A 19,785-nucleotide genomic window follows, 5' to 3' on the forward strand; every position below is an offset into this window, starting at 1 on the left:
ATAATGTCGTACTTAAATCGTCGGAGCTACGAACAAGACCTGCGGAAGGAAAGGGGAACCACGAAGGCGTCGAGACACCCAGATCAACAGATTTTTGCAGAGTCGGCGTTCAGCTCCGTCTGAAATCACCGCGTTCCATCCCGACACGGAACGCCGGCGCCATCCTTGGCGAGGGTTTCTGGGCCGCCAGAGAAGGTTAACGGACCCGGACGAGATGTTTACAGAAAGAAGTCGACAGATCTGCTCCTCGATACGCCGGCTAAAGCAGCTGGGAATAATCTTTATTTACAGTCAAGATGAAGAGAGTCACGGTGAGCATATTCAAACATTTACAAACAGTAAAATGTTGACTCAGTGGAGCGTTATACTTGTGTCCTGTCAAACAGCCACTTTATTGTTTATAAGTTAAATATATCATTCGATAAATAAGTATTGAATAAGATGACGAAGACGGAAAGCGGGATTCCCGTCGCCGTATCGTTGGAAGAGTAAAAGTAGAACGCGTTCGATGAAACACAGCTAACTGAGTTTACGTTTTATATCTGGAAAAGTAGATGAAATGCATGAGATGCACGGCGGCGCCACCGCGAGGAGGTCATCAGGACCTCCAAGCAGATCCACAAGCCTTACGGACCAATTCACGGCTGAAGGAGTCACGCTGGTGAAAAAGAATGTCAAAGTCCTTTTTTTTTAATAAAAAAAAAAAAACTGTAACCGACCTCAAAACGGTAATTTTGGAAAGAGTCCGATCTGAACGGAGAAAAAGAATTTGATAATAGAAGGGAACAGAAATCCCCGGCGTCAAATTCCAGCCGAAGCTCTTTCCTGCAGAACCAGAGCGGTTGATCCTCTCAGCCAATCATCTGCCTCCATCTAACCGTTCACACCCACAAGTAAAAATGGTCAATTTCTTTTAAATATATATAAAAGTCCGAGAGAAGATCAGAGTGACTGGACATTGCAAAGGAACGTTCCGGAGCCACCGGACGCCGCGGAGGTTCTCCGGTCGCACGGTCCTTCTGGCACATCTACATGGAGTTTCGCTTTTTTTTTTTTTTTTTTTTTTCCAAAAACAGAAGAAAAGCACCGACAAAGCGATCGACGGAACACAAAGATCACGGGAAATTCGCCTTGATGTTTTTTTTTTTTTAAATGCTCGACATAAAGAGTCCATTTACGAGTGACTCCTCCGCCGCCGCCGCCCTCTACAGCACGCAGCTGTCATTGCAAGCGGACGATGATCTCTTCGGCCGCCGATCTCCCGTCGGTCGGTCGGCTTTCCTCGGAGCCGGACGGCCGACGTCGGAGCCCCGAGCGGGCGCCGGCTCCACCTGCAGGAAGGCCCGGACGCGGTGTTTCCGGACCGACGTGTCGCTGAAGTCAATGACGCGACACTCGTAAGTGCCCTCGTCCGCCGGCCTGACGCCGGACAAGCGCAGCTTGTGGGAAATGTTGCTGCCGGCGACTTTCACGACCTGGTGGGCACAAAGACGGTTTGATTACAAGCCGCGGACAAACGCGCTCTCGCGACAAGGGGAACATCACGTCGGACACCGTTGTGAGCAGCACGGGGCGCCACGGGGGACGGTCTCCTCGCAGTCCTGCCACCTGCAGAACTTCTCAGATGCCATCGTGGGCTGCATCGATGGAGACCAGGAGGAGGAGTACTGGAGCTTGGTGGACAGGTGTGTGGAGTGATGTGGACTGAACCTCCTGCAGCTCAATGTGTCTAAGACAAAGGAGCTGGTGGTGGATTTCAGGAAACAAAGGACCCATCTGAACCTGGTCACCATCAGGGGTACTGATGTGGACATTGTGGACACCTACAAGTACCTGGGTGTCCACTTGGACAATAAGCTGGACTGGACCTTGAACACCAACGCCATCTTCATGAAGGGTCAGAGCCGTCTGTTCTTCCTCAGGAGGCTCAGATCTTTCAAGGTCTGCAGGACCATGCTGCAGATGTTTTACCACTCGGTGGTGTCCGGCGTCATCTTCTACGCTGTTGTATGTTGGGCAGTAGGATCAAGACAGCTGACACCAACATACTCAACATGCTCTTCAGGAGAGCCGGGTCTGTCCTGGGAGTGGAGCTGGAGTCTGTGGTGCAGGTGTCAGAGATGCTCCTCAGCATCATGGATGTCCATCACCCCCTGCATGGACACTGACGTCCTGTCAGAGCTCTTTCAGTCGTAGACTGATACCACCGAGGAGCTCCACTGAACGCCACAGGAGGTCTTTCCTACCTGAGGCTATCAGACTTTTTAATTCCTCTCCATTCAGCCGAAGGGAATCTTCAAATCTTTGTAGTTAACAGTTAAGACAATCTATATTTCATTGTATTTCTTATTCTCCCTCCTTCCTACTATTATCTATTACTGTTATTTTTGTGCTTGAAACTCTAGCACAACAATTTCCTTCGGGATAAATAAAGTTGTTCGCCGTCGTTCAAAAGTCAGCGGCTCGTGGTTGATGGGGACAAATAGTAAGTTATCAAACTCACACTAATTTTAGTGCCACCTTTGAGCCCTTCCTCCAGGGACAGAGCCTGCAGAGACATGGAGAAAGTATTAGCAGCAGAACACCGACAGCACCTTCTCGCAAACGCTTGGGAAATAATATTGTGCGGCGCCGGAGCTTTATATAGCACCTTTTCCTCCGCGCTTGCTTGGATGTCGAGGCGTCTACGAGCGCCGAGCGCGTCAATCTCTGACTTCGAGTGTCGGTGAAAGTGTACTCGTCGGGGCAAGGGTATTTCTTTTGGGCATAGGTATGAATTATGGATGAGCCAGACACATTTTTCAAAATATATTTCTTTCTCGGTGCCATTTATAGCGTCTGGAGGCACCGCGGGGGAGCCTGAGTTCCCCATCACGGCAGAGTCAACCTGTTCCCCCCCTTGCTAGCAAATGCTAATGAGCAATTATCCCCTCATTTCTATGCCGGGGGGGGTTCGTGCCGTGGCTGATGTCTCCCCTCGCTTTGCCCGACAAGTTTTAGGTGCAGTCCAAGCAAATCTGTCCAGATGGGCCTAATGCAACGGCTGAAAATAAAACTTAAGAATAGTTTGTTTTTTTTTTTCCTTTGCGGCCAACAAGGCAAGTTAGTTATGACTCAACACCATTGTTTACTATTTTAACAGCCTGAAAACATTTTTTTGGAAATGACACCAAGAATACCAGCGAGGGATGGACTTCTATCCAAATGAATAGAATTTGGCCAAAAGTAAACTCAGATGTGCAGAAATCGCCCGCTCGCCCTCCTCACTTAAAGAGACCATCTGTCTTCTTCTATCCTGTACGGCTGGTGACGGCGATACCTGGAGCGCCAGCGACCTCCTGTCGGTTCGGCCGGCGAGGGTTGAAACGATTACGTTCTGTGGGAACGTTTAGCTTAGACGGTAACGGCACAGGCTGCTCTGAAATGCAGAGCCCGGTAAGGTCGCGTTCGGTCGGACCAGAAGTGAAAGAGCGCGGATTCTAAGCGTCCGCCTTGAATACCATCCAATAATAGGCTGGTTTTAAAGCGTTCATTCGCTGCCCTGAGTTGAAACGACCGCCGTTGATCCGCAGGTGACTAGCGGGCACAACCCCAGAATATTACTAAGTTGAGAAAATCATTGCCTACTTCTTTCACACGGCTTATTTATGGATTTTTTTTGTGGGGGGTTAACGACAAACATTTAGCGTGGTCACGTCGACCAATGAGATGAGCGTAATATTCTGACGACGTTCAATTCAGACGCCGAAGAAGACGACTTTAACGGTTTTAGAGCGCATGTTGAGCCGCATTTTGTAATAAACGTCCAAAATGTAGTAACTTTTTTATTTCATTTTGTAATAAAGCCGCATTTTGTAATAAACTGCCCCAACGCATTTTGTAATACATTTTGCCGCATTATGTAATAAGTTATTACATATTGAGAAGATTATTACAAAATGCACTTGCAACTTTTTTATTTTCTAGGAAATGTAATAACATGGTGCATTATGTAATAACAATTCTAAAGCATAAGTTTGTTAATTGTATTTTATTTTACTTAAAAGTATTTGTAAAAGCTAGGCCTATTATTAGTATCACTGTATTAGCCTAGTAGCAGCACTTAGCAATTACTATCAGTTCACTATTCAAAGGTTGCATTAACAAGAATATTCTATAAATTCCATGTTATTACATTTCCTAGAGAATAAAAAAGTTGCAAGTGCATTTTGTAATAATCTTCTCAAAATGTAATAACTTATTACATAATGCGGCAAAATTTATTACAAAATGCGTTTGGCAGTTTATTACAAAATGCGGCAGTTTATTACAAAATGCGGCAGTTTATTACAAAATGCGGCTTTATTACAAAATGAAATGAAAACGTTATTACATTTTGGACGTTTATTACAAAATGCACCGTTATTACAAAATGCAGCTCAACAACGCAGGCGGAAGACCAAGATAGCGATTAGCTTAAGCAAGACAAAGCAGAGATAGTAAATGGATGGACTTTTCCTTGAGGTACATGTTATTCATCTTTTTCATCAGCTGTGTTATCGGCACTGTTCAAAAACATTTCCGGTTCATATTTGTGGATGTTACCTTGTTACCATGTTTCTGTGTAAATATAGCCCATGTAGATGTAAACCTATAGATGTACACATATATTCATTTGCTTATTTTTACCCGATGCGCTCAATAGTCCTGAAATGACACTACATTATGTGGCGTGAATTAAACAGGTTCAATAAGAAGCGGCAATGTTCCGCCGATCACCGCGTTCTATCACGCCGACCGAATCCTCGCTTTTGTGGAAACAAAGTGTTTCGACACAGACAAACAAAATGTGCGACGGAAGAGTTTTGCTTTAAAAGAAAGCTGGAATAAGATCGGAATTCCCCGGTGGCTTACATTATCCCCGATCTGCGCGGGCTTCCCTTGCCAGTCCCGGCGGTCTTTCATGTACCACCACTGAATCTCCAGCGAGTAGGAAGGAGATCCCGCCCCACGGAAAGAACACGCCATTTCCACGTCCTCGCCGCTGTGCGCCGTGATGTCGCGCGGCACTTCTGTGAAAAGAGCTGGGAGAAGGAAAGAGGAACAAAAGCTCAGCAACACTGTGGGCTGGAAGACATCCTCGACATGATTTCAATGCAAAAAGGGCGGTTTGTGTCCCTGCTGGGTGTCCTCACACTAGAAGAAGCAGAAGAGACGGCTATTCGTTCTCCTTTTCCTTGAGGGAAGATCTCGTGACAAATGATATGTATGCATAACACACAGCGGCGGCTAGAACGACCACCGCTGTCGGAAAGAGAAATAGAACTTTCCCGGCAAATACGAGGACTCCTCGTCCTGACGGGACCTTGGAAAATACCTGAACGGACAAAAAGAGGCGCGAACCCCATTTCCTCGGTTTCTGCGGTTTCCGATAAGGGTCGCGAGTAGCGAGAGCTGTATCCATCCAAGACTTAGGTGAATCACAAAAGTATCTTTTGCATAATCCAGCTGACAGAGGAAGTGGTGAGAACATAATCTCCTTTACGGCGGTTACAATAATGCCGTTTAGAGGGGAAACACGTTGGATTTGCGGAATTACAATTGTTTCCTGGAACCTTCCGCTTAACCTGACGCAGAACCAAATCTGGAACCGAGGGAATCCGAACCTCCTCGGTCCCGGACCCACAAAATAAAGGTCACGGAGCGGTTCTAATATTTGGTTGATGAAAAGCCATTTCTGCACACTTCTGTGACGGGACGAACGACTGCCGACCACCAGTTTCTCTGGTGGAGCACCAGTCTGGGAACGGTTCTGCAACGGCCAGATTCTTGGAAACGATCCTAATTCTGCAAATCCAATGTATTTTTCCCAAATAGCATTGTTGTCCTCTGTAAAGGAGATTATTGTCTCACCCATTCAGGGTTTATCGCACGTAAATACACTGCTCAAAAAAATAAATGGAACACTTAAAAAAACACCTCCTAGATCTAAATGAATGAAATATTCTTATGAAATACTTTGCTCTTTACACAGTTGAATGTGCTGACAACAAAATCACACCAAAATGATCCATGGAAATCAATTGTATCAACCCATGGAGGTCTGGATTAGGAATCACACTCCAAATTAAAGTGTAAAAACAAACTCCAGGCTGATCCAACTTTGATGTAATGTCCTTAAAACAAGTCCAAATGAATCTGTGTTGCTTCCTGAGTGGACACTATGATTTCACACAAGTGTGATTGACTTGGAGTTACATTGTGTTGTTCAAGTGTTCCCTTTATCTTTTTGAGCAGTATATATTCGTATATATGTGAAACGACTGCATCGGATTTCATGCCCGGTGTCTTTCCAGGCCACCTGAAACTCCCTGAAAGTGCGTCCCAAGTAGGCCAAGCTCACAGCTCCGAGGTAATACCTGCTTTTTCTCATTTCCCCTGCCAGCCAGCGGGATCCACATTTCTGCAAACGCAAGATATTTCTCAAATTATCCGCTTCTTTCACTCCGTTGTTTAAATCCCCTTTCTCGGCTCCGTCTCCCGACGTTTTTTCCTCACCGCCTCAATATCTCCCGCAATCCCGGCGCTTGTGTACTTGAAACCAAACCGCTTACTCTTCCCTCTTTTTCTATTAGCCATTTGTGTTTGTTCAAGCTTCTCCACCCCGTCCATTTTCCACTCGAGCACGTTCTTCATAGTCTTTGCCCTTCCCTTGTTTCAGTTACCCTCCCGGTTTTGGCGTCCTGCTGAGTGGACAGCCTGTTAGCTCCCTCATATTCGGTATAAAGGGATTCGTCCGACACCCTTTGTGGCGCTCGATATAGCTTCCGGAGCTTAGTTCGTTGGCGCTAGTAACCGTGCGCTGTGTCTGGCAGGAAAACTCAAAACCAAACCGGTGTTTCTCAATCATTTTCTGTTAGCGACATTTGTCGATAAAATTGTTCGATGCGCATCTCTGCATAACACTGTGTCCGTAATGACATTAAAGAAAAAAAGAAATAAAGATCAACTTGTAACAAAGAATAACTTTATTAACATTGTTTTTTTTGTCAGTGACAGTAAATAAGTGTATCAAATTGCATGAAATTTTTTTAAAAATTAAAATCTTATTTCAATTTTTGCCATTTGAGCCATTTGATAACATTTTACAAAATCAATAAAATCACATTGATAAATTCTAATTGATCAGACCTTAAAAGACTTGATAGCCTTAACTTTGACACTTTACATTTTATTGCATTTCTTATTCTCCCCCCTTCCTACTATTATCTATTATTGTTATGTTTTACTTGAAACTCTGGCACAACAATTTCCTTCGGGATAAATAAAGTTGTTCTTATCTTATCAGCAACATTAACTCGGGTAACTTTTTTTTATTTTTTAGCCACAGTGAAGCTAAGCGCTACGTACGCCTCGTCATATTTCCTGGTCTTAGCTTTCGGGTGACTTCGGTTTGTCTCATTATCTCTGTCTCTCACCGCCTTTCTTATCATCCCTGTTATTTTTCCACGATGTCTCTTGAGGGTTTGTTGATTGCACTTCCTATCTCCTCCTCTGTGCAAAAAAAAAAAAACAACAAAAACCTCCACCATCGAGCGAATACTCTGCGCACACTAGCAATGAGAGCCACCGCCACCTACTGTGGACGCGCAATTGCAATTTGTTCCCAAACTGCAAAAATAAGCATAATCCCCCGGGGTCACAGGCGCCCACCCTGGCATCCCGCAACTATTTGAGAAGCAATGAACTAAACAGATGTTTTGAAAACAAGTTTATCCAGATTTCATTTGCATGTATAATACCGGATCACGAATTCTTCCTCAAGAAGACGACGAAGGGATCCGGACACATCGCGTCATTTACTATAGTTTAATAATCTACCAGCCGCTTGATATTCAGGTTGAGGCTCCGGAGCGAATTGTGTTTACCGGAGATGACGCTAATTTATTCGAATATAATCTTGTCGTTTGAGCGAGGCCTGTTTCCAAGAGGGCGATTCGCGTTTGAAGGAGCTGCCAAACGTGTGAGGCCGGCGTTTGCCGAGGTTCAAATGAGTCTCCGCTGGGTTCACACACCGTCAACTCCGTTGCGAGGAAAGCGAAGAGCGAGCAAGCGGTCCGCTTGTTTTTTTTTCTCTTCCAGCCGCAGTGTCCTTGAAGAAACCATGATCGCGTCGAACCCGGGTGTTTTATACCCGTAACTTTAGCGACTAACTGCAGCAGAGAGTGAGAAGCCGTGACTCCAAGCCAGAGCCGGGAACAAAACGGTCTTTGCTATTTTTCATCGTCAACGCCACAAGGTTGTTGAGGGAAACATCATAATGCAGTTAGCCTTTGCATCATTCATCAGCATCACTGTCGTTGCTCCTCTCCGCCTCCTCCTCATCCTTCATTTCAGTTAAATCAACAGCTCAAAGCTGTTTCTGCTGATCCAGAGCACGTCGCCCGCTGTCTGGCAGGTGTCGGACAATCGCAGAGTTCTTTACATCCCCCGCGGCTAACTTGGATAGTTTTGACTCATTTAACAAGCATCGGGCCCAAACGAATGAACCGCCATATAAAATGCCCGATTAAAATTTTACTCTTGTCGTTAAACTGCGTAATCAAAGGGGATTTACAAAACGAAATCTACGGCGACATCGAGAATAGTTGATTTCGAAGAGAGCGCCGACTGTGGCTTGTAGGGAGACGGAGTGAGAAGCTTAGCTCCCAAGAAGGACTTTGAGAAGAGAGCTTGACTTTAACCCGTCGATGAGACGAACCACCGCAAATTCGTTTTCCGAAGTGCCGCCGCTGTCGTGAGGAGACGCTCTTTGTCCAGACGAACGTCCCGCCGGCCCGCCCCTGCCGTCCTTCCCTTTCCCCTCCGAGTCCGATTCGTCCGTCGGTTGCCGAAAAACCCGTTCGCATCGCACGCGTCCTCCTCAGTGCGCCTTCAAAACGTGACCGGCGGCCAAATAGAGAAGGTCTAGGCGAGCTTTCCGGCGCTGACCGGCCCGGGTGGCAAGCGGCCATCTCTCCCCCGGACTTTAATCATCGCAGAATCGCTGGAAATCAATCCCGTATCCTTGGTAGAATGCTAAATCAACACAAAACGCCGCTTTACCGCTTCACTACCGAGCTCAGGAGCTTGGAGAGGAAATGGAGGGAGCTGGAACTGTAAGTGAATATTGACATCTTGGGAAACATCAAGCGCCCTCGCTCGTCTCATTAGTAAGTCGTACGGCTGGCAAGGATTGACTTTGCTCGCCTCGGCCATTTTAAATATAGATTTTCATTCTCCGGCCATCTACCAGAGGTGCGCGGTCATTATTTTGACGGTGCAAGGGCAGCAGTGGATTCAATTTGAAGAAAGTCACACTCCCGTGATACTTCACACCGTGGTGCTCGGAGAGCAATAAGAGGGAAGGGGCCGCGAGGACGAGGAGGCAGCTGCGCTCTTCGCCCGAGACTCATGAAAAATTAAAACGGGGAGCGACTAATGAAAGAAAACAATATGCGGGGGCGGAGGGTGGTAAATATATGAACAAACAAGTGTATGCTGCTCACATCCACAGAGCCCACTTCTAAATGCCTTCCCATGTGGTCCCGGTCAAATCCATCAGCTTGTACTGACTTTGAACATTAGCATAAAAATATTTTGCAAAAAAAAAAAAAAAAAAAGAGTCATTTTAAAGGTCAGGAAGCTCCAGAGGGCTTCGTAATGGGGTGTGAATTCAATCAATTCAGGTGATATTGATGTCTGAGGATTCTGATCAGCAGCAGGATGGGATTCAAAATGGTCGACGGATATTGTGTGAGGTCAATGTGGATTTAACCTCCATCGTGACAGCCAGGATTATCCGTCAAAGTACCTTAACCTGGATGACCGGGACTTTTCAAAAAGGCAAAATAAACAGACAGTTTGACTTGAGTTTGCAATATAATTAAAAAGTTCTGACTGAGTCCAATGCCTCGAGGGTTCACATCGGCAAGAATCTGAATTTAAGTCGAAGAAAACGAACCCGGAAACGGGTAACGGAGCACCCAGTGCTTTGAGCGGTTTGTTCAACTGCTAAAATTGATTCCTCCGACCCGAGCGTCAACGTGATGCTAGGCTTACGCTTGAATTTTAAACCGAAAGCCGCAAGGAAATTTTAGGAGTCTTACTGGAGCCGCAGCGAGCTCCCGTCATCTCGGTCGTTCAGAGTAAGGTGGTAATCCCACCGGATTTAGATCGGTCTTTTCCCGTTCCCGGGTTTACGACTCGGCCGACGGACTGAAATAGCAGCGGCTCTGCGAATACCTGCGGAAAACACTGCATGCTGAGAAATCTTGGGAATAGTGACACCGTAAGACTCTTTGTCGAATCTCAGTCTGAGAACTGGAAACTCTGAAATCTAGTCTTTTGATGTGAGCGGGTGTGAGATGGCCATTTCCAAATCTTTAGATGTATGGGTAACATTAAAAAGCTTTTTGGGTTCACATCTAAAAGAAAACAACCGCAGCCCAGCCATAGAATACCAATTGGAATGATGTCTGAAAGACATTACAAGCTTTTTCCATTCACAATTAGGTTTACAAAGCGAGACGTTTCGCTTGCAATGGAACAGAGTCTCGTTTATAAAAGCAAATGCTGAGATTGCGAGCAAATGTCGATTAACACTGACCAAGAGACGGCCTCAGCACAGCAATAGCGATACAAATCACTACACTCATAATAATAATAATAATTATATGAAAAATGGCATTGGCTCAATTCTTTGCTCCGCTCTAAGCAGCATAAGATGAAGTCCCAAAAAAGTATTTGAAATGGAGCACTGGTGCCCGGGGGGGAATTACAATTATCCCCCTACGAGCGAAATAAAACTGTTTTTCACTCGAAACGATGTCGCCTTTAAAAAAAGACGTCTCATAACCGGGATCATTAACTCGATGCTTCCCATCCTTTGCAGCCCCGGGGGGCAAAGAGGAGGAGAGCGAGGGAAAACAAAACACTGTACTAAACCCAGACATGGCGGTCCTACCAACGTTGTAATTTTTCACTGAGGTGAAAGTAAATAAACCATGAAGGGACCACCCCTGGGAAGAGGTATTTCCCTAATTGATGAATGGCTTTAATAAAGGAAGCCACCGGGGGAAGAGTCTGATAACAGAAGCTCCCGTTCTTAAGAAAAACCCCGACGCAAAAATGGCTCCTGGTCTTGAGCTTTAACCTTGTACGGGAATCGACTCACAAGCGAGCGTTCGGTTCGATGTGGGGAAATTGGAAAGAATATGGGTTGGGAGATGTTTTCAGAACCAGAAGGCCTGCTGCATTCACCCCATGCAAATAACCAACAAAGATATTTATCACTCAAGTTTAACAAGGGTTCAACGTAAAGAAGTCACTTTTTTTTCTGTGATTTACTTGGATTTTTGTCTAAAGATTCCCGCACATAGCTCCTGGTAACCGTCAAAACAAAAGTGGCAGTGGCGCAGTATTATTGATGAATTGATAATAATAACCTGAACAGAAATTTGCCAGACAGTCACATCTCTGTATTTGGTCCAGATTCGGCCGCACAGCACACAAACAGGAGTCCTCCCTTGGGAAATAAGTGCTTGCTGTGAGACCTTCAGCCTCTATTCAAGGTGGAGGGTACAATAATGAAATAAGAACGGAGCTCGTAATCAAGTAATCAGCCGTCTGCCGGTAGCTGCGGGTACTCGAGACCCGCCGAGTACATTTTTCCCCGGCCCTTAGGGATGCCAGACTCGTATGCTTTTTCTGTGCTTCCTCTCGGCGTGTCAGAAACATGAATCGGCCTGCTTTGTTGACAACATATACCGCCGCTCTGAGACCTTTTCACAAAGGACCCCGCTCTCTAGCTGGACTGTTAACTAGCAACCTGAGTGAATGATCGTTTTCGTGCAAAGGCACAAAAAGCATGACGTTCACACTCGTGTATTTTCCGTCTGCAGTTCAATTTGTACCAGCAACACCCTTATTTATTTATTCTCTATTTTGTGCAGTGAGTCCAGTATCACCAACGCTCACCGAAAGGCTTTCTCCTTTTTTTAATGATTTATCTTTGGGCTAGTCTCTCTTTGTAAAATGAAGGGAATTTGCAAAAACATTGTATTTTAAGATTGTGATTATCTAATTTCTTTGCTGATAGAATGCTACTCTTAAAGTCCAATCACTCAAATATTATGACGCAATAATCAGCGGAACCTGGAAATACAGTTGATTCCAAAGAAAAGGTTTTCTTTTACTGATAGAGCAACATTCTCCCCCAAACAGGCACCATGTAAGTCAGGGGTGTCCAAACTTTTTGCAAAAAGGGCCATATTTGGTGAGGTGAAAAGGTACGAGGGCCGACCATTCAACCGGACATTCTTTGAAACATTAATATTAAATGACAATCAACTATTACATGACATTTTTCATTGCAATCGGCATTCTTTTCATGTCTTAACACAGAACACAAATCTAAAGTTTATACTCTGTCATATTTAAATACCACATAAAATGAGGAAAAAGTCCATCTGGAATAAGATTAAACATATATAGGTTCATTTGAAACATTACATTTTATTCACTATTAAATGCTCACTTTGAACTTCTAAATTCAAAACATGTGAATTGGAAAATACAGTGATATGAGCATTATCAAAAAGGCAAAATGCAGTGTTTTTCATTATTTCAATTGTAGATTCAGATCAAAAATACGAAATAGAAAAAAAGGGCTGCAGGACCGAATAAGATTTTGTTATCGATTTTTATGACAGAGGCTGCGGGACGGTGGAAATTTAAACACGGGCCGCATTTGGCCCGCGGGCCGGACTTTGAACACGCCTGCTGTAATTGTTTGCAGCACAATAGCTTCTAATTGTGTTTGCGACTAACGAGAATCTACACCCAACACCGAAACAAAAGAATTACCGTCTGATTAAATGAAGACGTTTTAATCCGAGCAGCCACCGAAAAAAAAAAAAAAATGGATTTCCTCATGTTGACGAAAAGCATTTAAAAAAAAAAAACAAAAAAAAAAAACCAATAATAATAATTACCAGGTTTCTAATTGGGACAAAGTGGCACAGCCTGATTCTCAAACAGTGCATAAATGAATGTTAAAACATGCTCACAGGTGACCATACCACAGGAGGGACTATTTATAGCACTAATTTATCTTCCATACCCATGAACCAGCGTGGTCGGCGTTTCTGTCGTTATCTTAATAAATGTCACGGGGGATTTTCATTGATCACTACTGTTGAAACAGACTTTACATCGCTCACCAGTCAGGATACAACAAAAGAATACTTGATAACAGGGTGTTCTTTAAAAATCAGATGTGAAAGAATCATAGCGCTCATACTGGGTTGAATCAAGCTAATAAATCAGGGAGGGGTTACTGGTCCAAAAAAAATAAAAAAAGAAAGGACATTAGTCCTGACAATCAATAACTGGAGAATTCTTTTGAGTCCTGAATCTTGTCTGGAGGTTCTCGGTCATCCAGGTCGCGCTGGATTCTCGTCGAAATCTCGCCGTGGCAACTGGACTTGAATTTCTTCGCTTGAAGACATTTCAACCCTCGTCCCAGAGGCGTGAAAGAGGATTTCGACACGAACGCCGCACATCGTCTTACTTGAACAATGTCAGGCTCACGATGTAGCGGGAAAAAAGTCCCCTGCGTTGAACTCAACATAAACAAGACGGCAACAACCACATGTGTGTGTGTGTGCACTCATTCAACACACTGGACCTTCAGGTATGTGCGCTTTGTTGCACTGCGGGTGAGGTACTGACCTACCTAACCAGGTAATTTGTCTTCACACAGCAGGGGTAGCTTTGCATCGCAGGTGATTTAATGTTCCCTTCAGCTGGAATAGAAACTAGGCTACGGAGGATGACTGGTCCTTCGCCATACGCACTTATCTGAAACAAAACGGAGCTAGCGCTGAATCTGAACGAGCACAGCAAGCCACCAGGCACAACACCAACGCTTAGCTCGCCTTGGATTCAGCAATTTATCAAAAAACGGGAATAAAATTTGTCCCAAAAATACTAGAGGAGGGCGTGCGTCATTTTGATTCCCACCCAACACTGGACCCCGATCTCTCAGACTGGAGGCAGGTTGGACTCGGGAACAGCTTTGTTGACTTCTCACTGAGGTCTGATTTTTGGAGAGCACATGGAGAAGACTAATTGTTGCAGAACTAATAGTGCGGCATTTACGCAGCATAAGGGTGAAAAAAGCCATCCGGCAGAGGACTGGGAAATAAGCAGCTATTCAATTGCGCTGACTATCGAATGCTCCACCAATATACCCGACATAATAGACAAGAAAAGAAATGCTGTGATTTTACTGGTCTTTAGAAGGAAACATGGCTTCACAATAAAATCAGCTGTCCAGCATTTGCTGCAGTCCTGCAGAGAACACTTTCTCCACAGCATTCAGCCTTTTCAATGCCGCTACGTCTAACAAAGCCACGGTTACTTGAAGCAACCTCAGCAGCCGTGATGACCGCCGTCAATATTTACGGAAAAAAATATAATACCTGATCTCAGTGAACGGCTTTGGCGTCCAAAAGAAAGAAATCCTCAACGAGGAATAAAAATGGAAGCAAGAATCCGAGACAAAATAGAGCTGCGGGTTTTGTTTATTTTTAATTTAAACAAATATGGCGAGGGGGGGCGGCTTTTAAAAATGCATTTTCTGCTCACAGAACGCTAAAACCATCGAATGTTCTTTCCTCACGTCACTTCACGGTGACGTTAACGTCAAAAAGAAAATATACATCTGGAACCTGATCCACCAATGCAAAGTCCGTGTCCTCTGCCATCCACCCACGGCAGAAGATTCACAGAAAGTGTGTATACTGACGGAGTCTATTATGTCCCTGTGGAAAAATAACAACAGCAGCTGCTGAAGTGAGGTCATTTATATGAGAAAGCTCGATGGAACATCGTGACAACGCCAAACATATCAAACCGGAGAAAGGACGAGAGCTTTGCCTTTGGTTGCAGCGAGAAAAAAAAAAAGAAAATTAGGATCTCGACAGCCTTGAGTTCAGGTCATGTCAATTAAACCCTCTTGTAAGGATAACATTCTTCCTCTTCTTCGCCTGGCGGCTTTTCCCTTCAGGGGTCGCCACAGAGAATCAACCTTCTCCATCTATTCCAAGGATAACATTCAATTTTCAATATATCTGAGCTAACGGAGTTTTTAAGAGTCTTTCATCAGATGGCAATCTAGGAGGTCGGTGTGAGTCAAAGCAAAGCACGCAGCTTTTCTAGACAGATCAGGTTGTGCAAGACAGTATCAGCACCGGTGAAAATATTCCTGGAACAAAGTTACAACCCAGACTTTTGGAAAATATTTTGTTGATGGCAATATCAACAAAAATCCCTAAAAGTTCTGGATACTTGTGATGAATATCGGACCATCGGACCAATATATGTGTACATATACTTGTCTATAAGCCGCAGGTTTCCATGTTGCAACATTTACACTGAAAGATGAAACACAGAAGCTTTTTTTTTTTTACTTTTAATTAAATATATACCTGTAACCTCCACATAATACATACTGGAAATGCTTTTTTTCTGAACAGTGCCTGATTTTCTATCCCCGCTTTGTCCCACTCCAGCTGATTGCTATCACCTTCTTCCTCCTGCGCATTAAAATCATTAAAATCGTCTTCTTCACAGACGTTTCATCGGCCCCATGTGACGAGGCTAAATGTTTTTGCGGCGTGAAGCTCATTAGCCTAAAAAAAAGAAAAGAAAAAAAACGTCAATTAGCCGCATCGTTGTTTAAGCCTCCGTGTTCGAAGCGTGTGAAAGAAGCAGCGGCTTATCGTTCGGATACGACGCTGATAAAATCACAGGGATCTCAAGATTGATCCACGATTATTATATTGCCACTACTTGCCAAGACAAACACAAGCATGTGTTTGTCGTCTATGATTTTTCAATCCAAGAATATTAATGAAACAATGGTGTTTTTGCGCTCTTCCTCTACTGCCTGGTTCAAACAGAAAGGGAGAACAGAGAATAATTGTGGCTAATTCCCATTTACTCTCTCCAGAAGACACGCCGTTCATTGATTTTTCTAACCCGCATCCAACAGGAAATCCATCGTGAACCGCCGCACGCCTCAATCACTTACGATGAGGGAGGAAGAGCTAACGGCTAACCAGCAGCCGACAGATCTTTTGCCGCATACGGATAAAAAGCAAAGATTAAATGATTGAGTGCCATCATTGGCAAAAATTTTAAGCCGGCAATTCCATCACGGCGGTCGACGAAAGAGTAAACAAAGGAATAACCTGACCGCTGATGTTTTTCTTTCTTTTTTTTTTATTACTGTTGTAGCCGACTTGTTTTGCTGTCCTGAACTGTGTGAAGCGGATGTTCCCATTCATCACAAAAGATAAATCACACAAAAATAAAAGTTAATGTCGTCTGATAATGTCTCCTGTAAAAACAGGTTGCGTGAACCAACTGTCTGAATGCTTAACCACATAAAAAATTGAATAATTAAGATCCTGTAACAACATTCACTGTTGACATTTTTAATTTTGTTTTAGATTTTTTTAGATAGATCGACAGACCTGCCGATATTGTGGCTAAGTTGGTAGAGCCTCCAAGTCCTGGCTCTTCCCATCTGCAGGTCAAAGCGTCCTCGGGCAAGGCACTAAACCTCAAATTGCTGCCGATGGCCTGGCGAGCACCTTTCCTGCCACTTGCAAGTGTGAGAAAGGGTGAAAGTGAACCTGCGTGAAGTGTTTGGAACTGCAAGGCCATTAACCGGAGACCATTTTAGCTGATCTATTCCAGACTCGGATTATAATCTGTTCTGCTGGATATACTCATTCGCATCGTGCTGTCGCAAGTGCACAACCGGTGCTGTGAGATATCAATAAATGACTCTTTTCGTTGGAGAAAGTTGGAACGAAACGCAGACGAAGGAAGGGAAAAGATGAGGAACTACGCCGAAGAACCGAGGGTGCGCAGGTGCAGCCGGGAGAGAGGCGAAGCCTTCACACACCATCCATCAAAAATAATAACAGCAAAATGAATAAATCAGGGCCCGGGATCCGCTCGGCGCCTGCGGGTGCAATCAAGAATGGAGGTTTTTGCTCAGGAAGCCACAGCCTGCAGCTCTGCAGCTTTGCATTACAATCACAAGTTGCCATTTTGAAGGAGACTTAAAAAAACACCTTCTCTGCAAAAAAAAGGCAGCTGGGATTTGAACCTGCAGCACTGACTTCACCAACACCGCATCAACCACAAACTCCACATTAATTGGAATTAATTAATTTTGAGAAATTTGAGAAAGAAAGGAAAAAGAAAAAAATTGAGAAAAGGGAAGCCGAGACAAGAAAATACAAGAAAATAAAAATACATTGATGCCGGTCGAGGGGAGTGAAAGGGGGGGGGGGATTTATTCGAAATTATTGTCCAGGAAACGATTATAGGAAATAAAATTTTTAGAAAACAAGAAAGAAAAGAAAAAATGGAAATAATAAACGAGTGAATATCGTCGAAAATAGGTAGCACTTTGAGCGAATGCTAGCAACTTACCGTTCCCGGTGATGTGGTTCTCCCCGGCGGCGGCGGCGGCGGCGGCGGAGGGAGACGCGGTAAGTTGAAGGTAAAGTCCCGCGTAGTGTAAAATCCGTAAAATCACTTCGAAGCGCCCCATTACTTCCGCCGGCTTTCGAGAAAATGTCTCATAAGGCGAACGACATGAGGATAAAATTGTGGATAAGATAAAACAAACACCCGGCGACGTCGAGAGGGGGAACCCGGGGACGGACACCTGAAGCCGGGGATCGAGGACCGGAGGAACGCGGCTCCGCTCTGCGGGAGGGAGGGAGTGATGCGGCCGGGAAGAGGCGGAGGAAGACGGGGAGCCGTGAGTCAGGTGAGCCGGTCAATCACGCGGAGGGATCCGGGTGTGATGCGGTCGATGTGAATGCTGATATCAATGCGCGCTGATGCCAAACTTTGGGCCAGGCTCTAATTTTGGGGTGATTTTATTTTAATATTTCATCATTTTTTTTCTCATTATGTTTTTATTTTCATTCACTGAGAGAATCGTATAAATCTCCAAGTTGCATGTTAAGTTCAGAATGACACCTTACAGGTATACATTACATAACATTCTGTGCAATATTCAGAACTGTGCAATATTTCATTTCATAACAGCTACACTACAGTTTTTCCTTTTATCATACTATTGTGCACTCCTCACCTCACTTGTTACTAAGACACTTATAGTTTTATCGTTTGTTCACTAAGACACTTTATAGTTTCACTGAGATAGTTTATAGTTTATTTTTATTACTAATTCTGCCTTTTTCTTTTTATTATTTATTACTGTTATGTTTTCTGTAACTCTGGCACAACAATTTCCTTCGGGATTAATGAAGTTGTTCTTATCTTATCTTATCTTATCTTATCTTATCTTATCTTATCTTATTCATATACATAGACAATTCATATTTCATTATATTTCTTATTCTTCCTCCTTTCTACTATTATCTATTACTGTTATGTTTTTTACTTGAAACTCTGGCACAACAATTTCCTTCGGGATTAATAAAGTTGTTTTCATCTCATCTCATCTCATCTCATCTCATCTCATCTCATCTCATCTCATTCCAGTCATTTGGCAGACGCTTTTATCCAAAGCGACCTATAAAAAGTGCGATTCAATAACCGAAGATCCAAAGTACCAGTCGTCGTTATTCAGAAGTCACCACTCTACCAAATCGACATCTCAAAACCAAACACAGTACATACTTCATCTTCTTCTTCTTCTTCTTTCGGCTTTTCCCGTCAGGTGTCGCCACAGCGAGTCAACTTTCTCCATCTAACCCTATTCTCTGGATCCTCCTCTCTACCTTCATATCTTCTCTCACTACGTCCATAAACCTTCTCTTTGGTCTTCCTCCAGACCTCCTGCCTGGCAGCTCCACCTTCATCAACCTTCTACCCAGATCTTCACCATGGTTTAGACATGAACAGAGTGTTCATATTTAAGCCATCGCCATCATCACTTTGTCTTGGTCATACATGTCCTGCACCCCTGTGACAAATTCTTCCTTTCCCTTGGTCTTTTCCCTTCAGGGGTCTTCACAGCAAATCCACCTTCTCCATCTAAGCCTATTCTCTGGATCCTCCTCTCTCACACCAACTACCTTCATATCTTCTCTCACCACGTCCATAAATCTTCTCTTTGGTCTTCCTCCAGACCTCTTGCCTGGCAGCTCCAATTCCAGCATCCATCTACCAATATATTCTCTCTCCCTCCTCTGTCCATGACCCAACCATCTCAGTCTGGCTTCTCTGACCTTCTCTCCAAAACATCTAACATGTGCTGTTCCTCTGATAGACTCATTCCTGATCCTCTCCATCCTGGTCACTCCCAAAGAGAACCTCAACATCTTCATCTCTGCAACCTTCAGTTCTGCCTGCTGTCTTTTGGTCATTGGAACAGTTTCCAGTCCACATATAAAGTACATACATACATTCATTTCTTCATTTTTTGTTGTTCTTTTTGGGGAGGGTGTGGAGGCTAAGTGGGTTTAGTGGGGTAGTGCTTGGTGAAGAGGTACGTTTTAGCTCGCGGCGGAAGATGGGCAGCCACCCCGCTGTTCTGACCTTTTCCGGGAGTTCGTTCCACCACTGAGGAACCAAGACCGGGAAGAGCCGAGACCGCTTGGATCGGCAGCCGGGGGCTCGGAGCGATGGGGTGGACGGTCGTCCGGAGGTGGCGGATCGGAGGGGACGAGTAGGGACATGTGGCGGGGAATCTGCGAATCTTCC

General features: G+C 44.4%; 1 protein-coding gene across 1 annotated transcript; it reads right to left on the reverse strand.

Annotated features, from left to right (window-relative positions):
- Positions 1–244: 244 nt before the first annotated feature.
- vstm2lb (V-set and transmembrane domain containing 2 like b) lies at positions 245–17,805 on the reverse strand. Its single transcript, XM_086168275.1, has 4 exons — positions 17,536–17,805; positions 4,894–5,063; positions 2,504–2,548; positions 245–1,475 (listed from the first exon to the last, which is right to left on the reverse strand). Exons 1-4 carry the CDS (start codon positions 17,654–17,656, stop codon positions 1,206–1,208), a joined length of 606 nt encoding a protein of 201 aa, XP_086024401.1. The 5' UTR covers positions 17,657–17,805; the 3' UTR covers positions 245–1,205.
- Between the last annotated feature and the right edge of the window lie 1,980 nt (positions 17,806–19,785).

Source organism: Fistularia commersonii, chromosome 21 (assembly GCF_037954325.1).
Source record: "Fistularia commersonii isolate RoL2024-O1a breed Wild chromosome 21, RoL_Fcom_v1.0, whole genome shotgun sequence".
Classification (NCBI taxonomy): domain Eukaryota; kingdom Metazoa; phylum Chordata; class Actinopteri; order Syngnathiformes; family Fistulariidae; genus Fistularia; species Fistularia commersonii.